This window comes from Megalopta genalis, chromosome 4, assembly GCF_051020955.1.
Source record: "Megalopta genalis isolate 19385.01 chromosome 4, iyMegGena1_principal, whole genome shotgun sequence".
Lineage (NCBI taxonomy): Eukaryota > Metazoa > Arthropoda > Insecta > Hymenoptera > Halictidae > Megalopta > Megalopta genalis.
Genome location: NC_135016.1, coordinates 25823891 through 25835660, shown reverse-complemented (window position 1 = coordinate 25835660; position 11770 = coordinate 25823891). Strand labels below are relative to the sequence as shown.

General features: G+C 28.3%; 2 protein-coding genes across 5 annotated transcripts; one reads left to right on the top strand and one right to left on the bottom strand.

Annotated features, from left to right (window-relative positions):
• Window positions 1–108: 108 nt before the first annotated feature.
• AIF (Apoptosis inducing factor) lies at window positions 109–3641 on the bottom strand. 2 transcript variants are annotated; one of them, XM_033475101.2, is made up of 12 exons: window positions 3432–3640; window positions 2857–2961; window positions 2669–2775; window positions 2478–2535; window positions 2235–2395; window positions 2032–2162; window positions 1792–1967; window positions 1469–1660; window positions 1208–1401; window positions 864–1116; window positions 549–778; window positions 109–465 (listed from the first exon to the last, which is right to left on the bottom strand). In XM_033475101.2, the coding sequence occupies exons 1-12, from the start codon at window positions 3517–3519 to the stop codon at window positions 394–396; spliced, it is 1767 nt and encodes a 588-aa protein (XP_033330992.2). In that variant the 5' UTR covers window positions 3520–3640; the 3' UTR covers window positions 109–393. The 2 variants fall into 2 exon arrangements, with proteins under 2 accessions (XP_033330992.2, XP_033330991.2); XM_033475100.2 differs by having other exon boundaries at window positions 2669–2961; window positions 3432–3641.
• Window positions 3642–5045: 1404 nt separating this feature from the next.
• LOC117223012 (T-complex protein 11-like protein 1) lies at window positions 5046–11260 on the top strand. Of its 3 annotated transcripts, none has more exons than XM_033475096.2 (8): window positions 5046–5241; window positions 5905–5981; window positions 6588–6707; window positions 6776–7070; window positions 7135–7653; window positions 7745–7929; window positions 8008–8174; window positions 8248–11260. In XM_033475096.2, exons 2-8 carry the CDS (start codon window positions 5971–5973, stop codon window positions 8493–8495), a joined length of 1545 nt encoding a protein of 514 aa, XP_033330987.1. In that variant the 5' UTR covers window positions 5046–5241; window positions 5905–5970; the 3' UTR covers window positions 8496–11260. The 3 variants fall into 3 exon arrangements, with proteins under 3 accessions (XP_033330987.1, XP_033330985.1, XP_033330986.1); XM_033475094.2 differs by having other exon boundaries at window positions 5879–5981; XM_033475095.2 differs by having other exon boundaries at window positions 5864–5981.
• Window positions 11261–11770: the final 510 nt, after the last annotated feature.

Genomic DNA, 11770 nt, shown 5'->3' with positions numbered 1-11770 from the left:
AAATCATTCATATTACATATATTTTTTATAATTTATAAAATACTCTATTAAATTCTTTGTATACATTATGTTATGTACAGTAACAGCTGGAATTAAATTGTGATGCAATAACTAATAAAACAGATTTTATTTATTTTTCAACAAAATGCAATGTCACAATAAAGATATCTTAATGAATATAAAAGTGCATTGTTCTATGATTTCCTGATAGAAATAGTTTGTACGCAATATGTGCAATATTTATACAGATCGTACCTTTTAAATTCAGGAATAACATATTGGTTGTGGATCTTTTTATTAATAAAAATGATTCAAAATTGGTGGATAAATAATATTATATACATCAATGACATATTGTTGTCATATTTTCATCACATTTTTGTGTCTACGGAATCAATTATCGTGAATAGTGAACAGTTTTGCTACTTCATTTAAGTCGTCGTATTTTGTGCCTCTGGCAAGCACCTGTATGAGATACACATAAAATTATATTTCAGCTTCCAGATTTTCTACATGTGTTCATAAAACTTATTTTTTTATATACATACCTGCCTAGCAATAGACATCCGACTAAAAAGATTCCAAAGAACTATTCCAACCACAATGTCGTCCCTTAGATAAAAGACAACACCTTTCTCAAAATTGTTTTGATTCGAATTTGACGCTTCAGCAAAAACACCTACAGTTGGTAGTGATGAATCTACGATGCCAAGAGCTTCATAACCTACTTCTGTTCCTAAGTCTGACCAAAACATTGATTGGTGTAGATATGGTTTTCCTAGTAAAAATGAAAATGTTAATTTGAATTTCTCATTTTTAATAAGTGTTTTTGCAACATCGTATGCCAACAAATTTTAACTTACTTGCACCAGTCATATTTTCACCTGCTAACCTTCCTGAAATTACTGCATGATCATGATGTTCCACTCTCCTTCGACCAAGTTTAATGTCATAAAAACAAGCAGCATCTCCAGCAACCCAAAGATTGTTTCTTGCTTCTAACTCTGCATTCACAAGAAAGCCACCCATATCAGGATCTGTTTCTAAATGCGAAGATGCTGCCAAATCAGTATTTGGTTCCACACCTACTGCTACAATCACTTGATCAGCATCGACCTATCCGCACAAATTAGAAATCAAAATTATCATTTGTTCTGGTATATATGTAAACACAATGTGATATTTAAATCCTTTGAGTAAGACATACAGTACTGCCACTAGAAAGAATGAGTGACAATTTTCCATTCTTATAGCAATAATCTACAACTTCGGAACTAGAAATGCACTGAACACCTTCTAACATTATTTTCTTTGTTGCCCATTCACTTAAATATTGTGGCAATACTTGATCCATTATAAACTTCTCTTTATATATTTGATATATGGTTTTGCCTTCAGGTGCTGTATGAAAACACAATAATGAGATTTTTATGATATTAACTATCTCATTAAAAAACAATAAACATACCATTATGAGCTAATGAGCAAGCAAGTTCTGATCCAAGAAATCCTCCTCCGACTATTACTATATTTTTATATTTAGGATTATGTACACTATCTTCCAAATCAAGAAAATCTTCTTTTGTTCTGAATGTTATAATTTTATCTTTAAGTTCATCTTCAATGGATTCAAAGACAGGAAGCTGCTTGGGTGAAGCACCTGAAAGAACAATAGAATCAAAAATGTACATTTTAATCGTTTTCAATATTTAGTCTAGATGAAGATAACCAAAAATTGTATCATAAATTACTAAAAGTAGCATGTACCTTGAAAATGAAATAACTACTTACCAGTTGCAATAAGACATTTATCATATTTTACTTCATAACCATCATCAAGTGTCACAGTTTTATTTTGAACATCAATTTTTGTAACTTTCCAACCTGCAGCAATAGCTACACCACCTTTATCAGATTCTACTAAACTGTCGACATTTGTATAAAACTCATTTGGCTCATAGAATATACTATAATACAATAAGAGGTAGAAAAATCACTGATTATATATATGAATAATTATTAAACAAATACCTTCTTTGTGTGCCATTCCACTGTGTAAAAACTAATTGTTCACTTGCTTTCCTATCCATATTATACCAAAGTTCTTTTGATAATGGTGGTCTCATGTAAGGAAAACCATTTTCTTCCATTATTACTAATACCTACAAATAATTGTTTATTTATGCAACTGTTTTTAAGTCATTAAATACTATATTGAGACCTCTATAACATACCTTAGCTTTAGGATCTCTAGATTTAATTGACCTAAATGCAGAAAATGCAGCAGTTCCACCTCCTATTAAAAGATAAGGTACTTCTTTAGGAATTGAAGAGGAATTAGGTGGTGATTTAATTTTTTCCAATGATCTTCTATGTCTTCTTCCATCCTTCTTTTCTGAACATTTAGCATAAAAATGATTAATAACTAATTTCTGTATTTCTTAATAAATGAAATAAACAAATTTAACTCAACTTACTCGTACTTACATCCTTTTCAGATTCAGATTTCTTTATAGGAGATAATGTAGAAGATACCTATAGAATATATTCAAATCAAGATGTCAAAAGAAAATTATTTATACATATCAAAACTTTCTACAAATTGAAATAAAATTGTGAATTAAGTAAAGTAATTAATAAATATATAATATAATGAGTAATATTATACCGCATATATTGTAACTCCTGCTATAAGTAATGCAGCCAATATCTTCCAATAGGGTGGTGATGGTGGTTTATCATTACACTTCTCTGAATCCGGTGGTTTACCGCAAACTTCATAACAAGACGATGGACAAGATGCATTAGGATAAGATTCACATAAAGGAACGGTTCTTTTTGGTCGTGAATACGTACTTTCAGGTACACATTCTTCAGGTTTTATAGTAGTGCCTGGAGACTTGTATGTTTTTTTATCAGATGCATTGTTACTGTACCATAAATTATTAACATTGACAACCCCTATAAAGTAATAAACAACAATTACTGTATTAGAACAATACTATAAATAAATATGTATATATACATATATAGAAATATAATGCTATATATATATATATATAATGCTTATTGGAGTATACCAATTATTTAATATAAGAAATCTTTGAAAATTATTGTTTGTCGTAAATATTAGATATCTACAGATTAATTTTAGAGTTATACGAATATTAGCATACAAATTTTGAGGTTACATCGCGTGGTATAAACTTCAAATCAGACATGCCTTATATAAATTTGGAACGTTATTAATGAAAAATAATAGGTATATAAATACATGTATGTTATAATAATAACATTCCAATATTTAATAGAATTACGTTAACGCAAAACAGGGAATCAATTGTAAATTGAGCAAAAAATGTATCTGAAGATTCGAAAATTAAAGAAACATTTTCAATGAAATTACTAAAACCAATTGTGTAGATATTTACCGAAATATTTTAAAGGACCAAAATGTTTAACTCGTGAATGTCTTGTGAGTTTTGGCAATCGTCCGACAATTCTAACACAACTTAACATTTTTAATGAACCAATTTTGGTCTTATGCAATATGGTGATGGCACGTACGGCCGGCTCTGTTGAACACGCATACGACTGGAAGTCGCTGTACAGTTTTCTGGATACATCATATGATTCACAAAATACACGCCATTACCTGATTTCTTTTATAATCAAGCAGCAGTTTATTTTCAAATTATTAATTTTGAATTACTTAATTAGAAATTTAGTGCACGATGATAAAAACATACAAATTTTTTGTATTAACAACACATTGATAACGAATGACAGCTGTGCAGATTGGGCGGTAAAAATGGCGCACATTCATTCCAATTCAAATTCTGAATACGATACACACACATAGTTAGATTCAAATATATATACTACAGTCTATAATAACATTAATTTAAAGAGCCACGACATATTGTGGTTGATATAAAAATCTGAAATGTTCTTTGTGCTAACTCAAAAATCATTCTCAGAACCAGACGTTCGTTGAAGATATGAGACTTTTATTTATATTTTCGTTTTTTTATAAACGTAAATTGTTATCATAAATTATTATACCATGTGTTATTAAATTTATAAAATGTATAGGTATTTACACATTTATATATATAAGTATATAATATATAAATATATAAATATATATAATATATAAAAATAAAATATATAAAAGTTTACAGTTTCTTAAATTACATAAAAATTACCCAAATATGTTACTTTTAAATTAATCAATGATGTCATAAATTCAATAATTAATATAAAAATTCCTATTCACATAATACGTTTACATTCATCTTTTATTTACTTAACACAAAGATTGCTGAAATTTTTTATGTATAGAAACTGCAACATTTTGCAGAAATCTGTTCTTCGAAATGTTTATCTTTGATTACTACGTCATATGTCTTTTGTTGAACAAAGAACGTTCGTATATGTATATCGCGGAACCTATAAGATTCGACAAGCCCAAGGTGGACAAGAATGAGTCACAATACCTTTCATGGAAGACAATGTCATGTATGCCTTGAAATTTTTTACGTTTAAAATGTTGTTAACGCCACAATAGGGCAACTTATTTGTGTCTTCAGATTCAAGACATTAAAATATAATCATTTCTACACAATTGTATTGAAAGTTAAAATTGTTCCACATATGTATAAGGAGAGTATTATAAAACAAAAAAGGGTAACCTAATTAAAATATAAATAAACTAAAAAGGAAATTATATAATAATTATTTTTAGTATCTCTATCATCTTAATACTATATACGTGTTACTAACTACATATTGTAAATACTTTAGATCTGTACAAATCACGAATCGCGATTACGTATACTTAAAATCTTATTATTGACATTCAAAATATTGTAAGAAGATACAATATATTTCAAAATGAATCAGCGGTATACTTACTTGATACATTTTAACAAATTTATAAATGTGTAGATAATGATTTGAAAATTAAAAACAATGAAAGACAAATTTTACAGAGGACACTACTGTTTTAGAATTGTCATGTATCAGCATGTATGTATATACGTATATGTGTACGCCTAACTTCATTGTTGACCATCAACCTAAAAAGCTGTACATATTTAAATACATACACAATTCATCGATATTTGGGATTCTAATCTTTTGACAAGATGATTTGGATAAAAAATCATGAATAAATTTATTGCTTAAACATGAATGTCATAAGGAGAGCTCAAATATTTTGATAAAATATTAAAACAGGTAAGATTTTATTCTGTACATTCGAAGTGAATACTCTGTGAAAGTATAGTTTCTCGCGTTATAATCCTATTAAAAATTAATAGTGGACATACTCAAATGAGAAGATATGTACATAGGGTTAGTTGTTTAATGGAAAAGTATGTTTTTGAGAAATTCTACGACTAAATATTATTCATGTTCCTTTTGTTTGTAAACAAATCAATATTTCCATAATTGAATTGTTTCGGCAAAAATCATGATATAGGAAAAATACAATGCAATTTATGAGTATCATCGAGTTCATGTTTCAATAAAATTCCTTATCTTCTGATAAAACTGATTAAATTTCACTGTAACATACGGTTGTTATTTCATACAAATACAAATAAGAAATACAAAATATTTACTTTCTTTATTTTATAATTTAATTTATATACTAAATTACTTTGTTTCTTGTTTATGAACTATGTTATTGTCCAAAATAATACACATATAAAAGTAGCATTGATAATTGAAACATACTATTCATTAAATATATAGAACGTGTAATATATGTAGAAATTCAAAACATGTTGTCCATGAAAATATTGTAGCAGTCCTTTAAAAACAAACAGGAAGTGTAATTCTTGTGTGTATCTTGTAGATGTTCTTTTTATAGACAAAGATTGACCTCTTTCTGTTCAGTAACCAGTGCATTCAACTGCCAGCTGCTTCTGAGTGCAGATAATACATTTAAATCCACTATTAATTATGCCAGATAGGTGAGTTTTTTTGCACTAATATTTATAAATATTTATTAAAAATTATATAATTTATTTGCTTGTAGTATATATTTTTAATTATATATTGTTTCTTTTTTATAACAAGAAGTAATGAGTTAATTTTATTATTACTGAAGTTTCCATTATTTTTCTTCTCGTTTTTAATGTTGCAATTTTATATTAATTGAAAGGTTTTGATATATATTTTTATATAATTTACATTACATAGTTAAATGTTGTTCTATTAGGAATAAAGTTTTGGTCGGTGCTGGAGTAATCTGGGGTATTACTCTTTCTTATTTCTGCATTATTCGCAAACTTCCTAGATCAATGGCATTATTAAATTTTATTCCGGGTATTCTGTTTCGGTCAGTGTAATGTTGTGTACGATACCAGATATTTAATATTTGTTATCTATAGTGATTTAATTTCTTGATTATTATTTATAATATGTCAATAATCACATTGTACATACAGTTACATATACATTTGTTACTAATTTATCCTAGTTTAATTACTGATCTGTTATATTAATTTGATAATTGGTGCTGTATTTTTTAGTGTTTTGTAAAAAATATTGATGAAATAATGAAATATAATTTATAGAGATAGAACAATGGAAAACAGTGAAGAAGAGAAATGTAATATTAGCGAAGCTAGCACATCTAAATCTTTAGATTGTCCATCTAGTTCAAACACTGATACAGAAGAGGATGTTACAAAGAGGCAATTACTTTAATTATTTTTAAAAAATGACATTTTATCAATAATATTTATGATTAAATTGTTATTAGACTAAAGATTCACAATTTTATGACTGGTGAAATAGTAGGCATTTCACCACCAAAATCTGTTTCTTTCGAAGAAATAATGAAAACTATCAATGGTCTGAAGAATATGGCTTTAGCTCATGAAATTGCGGTGGATGAAAATTTTCAACTAGAAAAACTTGAGCCTGAAGATGATACATTTCATAGACGAGTGAAAGAAATTATGCACAAAGTATTTTGGAATCTGTTGGCTGAACAGTTGGCTGAAGAAACTCCAAATTATACACAGGCATTGGTGTTACTAAAAGAAATTAAAGAAGTAATGTGACCATATAAATTCTTATTTAGCTTGGACATTTGTTCATAATTTTCATCTTTCACAGATACTAGATCAACTGGTATTACCTCATCATGCGAAAATTCGAGAAAATTTAAAAGAAGTGCTCGATGTAGATTTAATTAAGCAACAAGCAGAAAAAGGTGTTTTGGACTTCCATCATTATGCGCAATATGTTATTTCAATTATGAGTAAAGTGTGTGCACCAGTAAGAGATAGCAAGATCAAAGAACTTAGTGAAAAAACAGATGTTATTGAAATATTTAAAGGTATTATGGAAGTATTGCAACTAATGCGACTGGATTTAGCAAACTTCACTATTACAAGGATGCGACCAAACATCGTCGCTTTGAGTATTGAATATGAAAAAGCAAAATTTACTGAGTTCTTGAAAATCAATGGAAACGATTTAAAATATACAGAGGATTGGTTATTAAGGCATTTTGATCCTGCGAAGATTATGGGTGATCCATCGGATGTTAACTCAGTGCGTCAAATTACACATTCTCTTCTGACTGAATCATATTTGGACCTTTTGGAATGGGATTTTACTCCAGATGCAGAAGTAGGTCTGAAATTTGGAAGAATACACGTTTTGATTGACATAATTTAAAACAATACTGTGACTGACAATTTTTACAAAAACGCTTTTTCAGACTTTGATGTTAGATCAAGGTAGATTGATAGAATTGCGAGATAAGACCAATAGATTAAGTATTATGGGGGCTGTAATATTGTTGGCAAATAACACAATTGGCCCACCGGTTCATGGAGTATCAAGTTTTAAAAAGAGTATGAAACAACATCTCAGCGTGTTATTGGAATCTGTAAATTCAAACAAGTATGTACAGAACTATATTGAACTGTTTATAAATAATGGAGTTACAGTGTGCATTAACTTCGCACGTATTAATGATAGGGATTTGGAAGTGTCAATGCCAAATATTATATTACAAGTGAAAACTGATGTAAAAACGACGTTAGAAGAGGTTGGTGCTGGTCCACTATCTCCAGAATTAGAAACATTATTGGAGGGACAGATATCAGAGCTTGTTAAGCCTGATCATAAGATTAGGCATCTTATAAGTAAGCATATCATACAAATTTTAATAATTGTATTTATATAATTTCAAGCTACTTTGTAATCATATTTTTTTAGGTTTAAGAATTCGACAGTTTTTGCAAAAAATAATACTATCTCAATCAACAATGCCAGCACAAGTACCACCTGGACTTTCTTCACTTCAAGAAGAATTGACAGCTATAGTGGCTCCGTTTTTAATTCTCATTTCTCACAATCGAAGTGTATTTGGAGAGTATTACCAAGAAATCGTGACTAAAGCTTTGAAAAAAAAGGAAGTTGATAATAATAAAGATACAAGTGAAGGTCATTCCATGGAGTTGTAGAAAGAAAAACTGCAATTCTAATCTTTGTGAAGAAAACGTTAATGTTACGTGTTCATTAAATAACACATTAATTGAAAATAAGTGATACTTGTATCTCAAAATAATTTTTAATTCGTTTTCATAAAACAATTTTTTATAACAACAAGAGAGATATTTTAGACAGAAATATCAAATAATAGTCAAGTATTTAAACATCGATGTAAGTAACAAATAACAACTGATTCCAGTAATTCAGCATTCAAGTATGTAGCATACCCGAGGGTGGAAGAGTTCAATACTTAAATGCATGATTACTAATTGGTTTGTTTTTAATATAATGTATATACTGTTTTTAATACAAGTTACTACATAACATATAAGCTAACTACATTTATCTTCGACAATTAATACAATTATTTGCTACAGTTTTCTTTCTATACTTGGTGCTTTAAACATTTTACTTTGAAATGTTATATGTATTGGAGAAAATGTAATATATACAGTATATCTGTTTTAAGTGTCTACACGTGATTATTTACATAAGTATCAGAGATACAAAAAGAAATGTTTTAGATGAAAGTTGTATGGTATCATACGGGGGTGATGATAACTGTTTGATCTTGAGTTAGCATCGAAGCCTACTATGAACGTCACATTTAAATCTTTAAATGGGACTCTATATGTTTTTATTGCACATTTTTGCAGCTAATATTAAGGTGTTTTCAAAACATTACCTACCTATGTATTTTGCATGAGCTGCTATTGCAATATAATACGTACGTGGACGTAGACCGCGAAAACGTTGCGTTGTCAACATTTGTATCTTCTCAAGTGAAAACAAGTTTTGTTTGTCGTCAGTTACACTAAAATAGTGTCAACAAAATGTATTGTGATTCAGTATTTCTTGTCAAGAACAGGATCTCATTATAATTTAATGGTTTATCTTATATTTTCGAATGTAAAGATTAGTGGATTTTCGTAATGTCATTTACTATTCAAGGAAAAGTAAAGTTTCTATTACTTCTAGGCGATAAATATTTATATATCTTATCGCAATATGTGTAAAAAATTCTATGAATGTCATCCTAATCGAACAAATCCAGACATGATGACGGTAACGTATTGTAGTTTGTTTTATCTGTATGTAATTGTTTTTACGTCTGTAGATAAGAAATGGTTGTCAACGTTTTCCGCAAACTGATAGCGTGTAACAACAAGAACGACGTTCTTCTTAGTCTAAGATCGATGCAATTAATATTCTAGTTGCGGTTGCATATAATCAAAGGATCTCCATTCGTATCATCAACTATACATAAATTATTACAAAAGGAAATTATTTTAAACCATTTAGGAAAAATATAGTACATGATTATGATCTTCGTATGACATTTGCATTACGGACCTCGAAAAAAGTTAGAGATAATGCAAACTTCATTTGTTACCTCATGTTAACAGATTAATTCATTTTGCATACTAATGGCATTATGCCTACATAATTTGCTAGAATGTCCTCATTGGGTATTAGGAAGAAATAATCGGCAGTGGAACTTTGTTATGTGGTCCAGTATATTTAATCCAAAATGAATACATAAGTCCATAGTTTTGTATGGAATCGTCAGCAGACAAAAATGTTTATTAATTTTATAATTTTCAAAGTAAGTGGATTGTATCGTGGCCATCGGGATCACCGGTTTGTTCGTCGTGCGATTTTTTTTTAAGGGTAGTGCTTGAAACAAACGCTTTATCGCATTTCTTGTAATAATGTATTTTTAACGATGGAGGGTATATTGTAGGATGCTCTCCTTTGATTACACCAATTATTAAGTACTTATGCATACAATCGATTCGTTTTAGGGCCACGATAATGTAAAGTCCGATCAAGAAATCTTCTCATGGTGTATTTCCGGTAATGCTAATGTCAGCAGGACGAAAACTGTAATTTGTGGAAAATACATGTGTTTTGAAAATGTCTCAATATTAGGTAAAAGAAAATGCAATAAAAAAAATATAGGGTTCCTTTAAAAAATTTATAGACAATCATAAGACGCTGAAACGCTATGTTAACAATATCTTTTTGTATCTCTGATAGTTGATAACACGTATAGACACTTAAAACGGGCATACTCTATATACATAGTACACTGTACATAGATGTGAATATTAAATCAATTTATAACGAAATCTTATTCCATTTTCGAAATGATTTGTATTTTAATGTTACATTTTTTTCTTAAGGAATACACTATACATTTATGTAATTTTTCTACCAAGCATTGTTCTTACGCATGTGTAAATATGTAGTTTGAAACACACAGATATACTAACTTTTGTAACCGAGTGCATACATAAGATATGTATGCATGTTTTTTGTGAAAAAAATGTATAATTATAATTTATAATAGAAAGATAATGTTCATATGTATTTATAGGATTTATATTACACGAAAAGCTTTAAAAAGAAATATCAATGAAGAAATACTTAAAAATACATAATATGTGGATAAAATTTAAATTAAATTCAACATAAAAATATTTATAACACAATTATATATTTAACAATCTTTTTTATATGAAATACGATGTTATTGCAATACTTGTAAGTAATTATACAAGATTAAGAAGGCGATTCTTTTCAGAACGATTTCAACTGAATATGAGATTTTCAAACCACTACTATTATACATATTTTTATTTAAAAATGGTGATAAAATATTACTTTGTAACTATTTAATTATACACCACTATGTGATTAAATTTTTTAATATAAAATATGTCATAAAATTAAATATTTAAAGAATATCTGCAATACCACATCCGCTAAAATAATTTCGTTTACACAATGTATTTTTCTGTGTATTTAAATTTAACACTTTCTTAGTTTTTTATAGTTATACAATTCGGACTTCAATAAATGTTTTCAATATAAAAAAATTATTTAAAATCAAAGAATTGTAACATATTATGTACGTAAAAATGAAAATTGAACTTACATTTTCCAAAAATCCTTGTTATAAAATGGAATTTAAAACTGAAGTTGATATTGTTTTAAGTTTAACAGATTCAGACGATCCTAGGTGGTTTTAGTGAAAAAAGCACCGCTGGATTTGTAAAATGTTTCAGATAGAGTGACAGAACTGCAAAGATCCATCATTTTTCGGTTATAATGTAGTGATGCTTTAATTTTATGGAGCATAATTTTTTAATTTTTCGATAAATAAAACATGACGGATAACTGGATAATACTTCCATTTTTTTTTATTATTTATAAAATATGATGATTGAGGGGCAAAAGAATA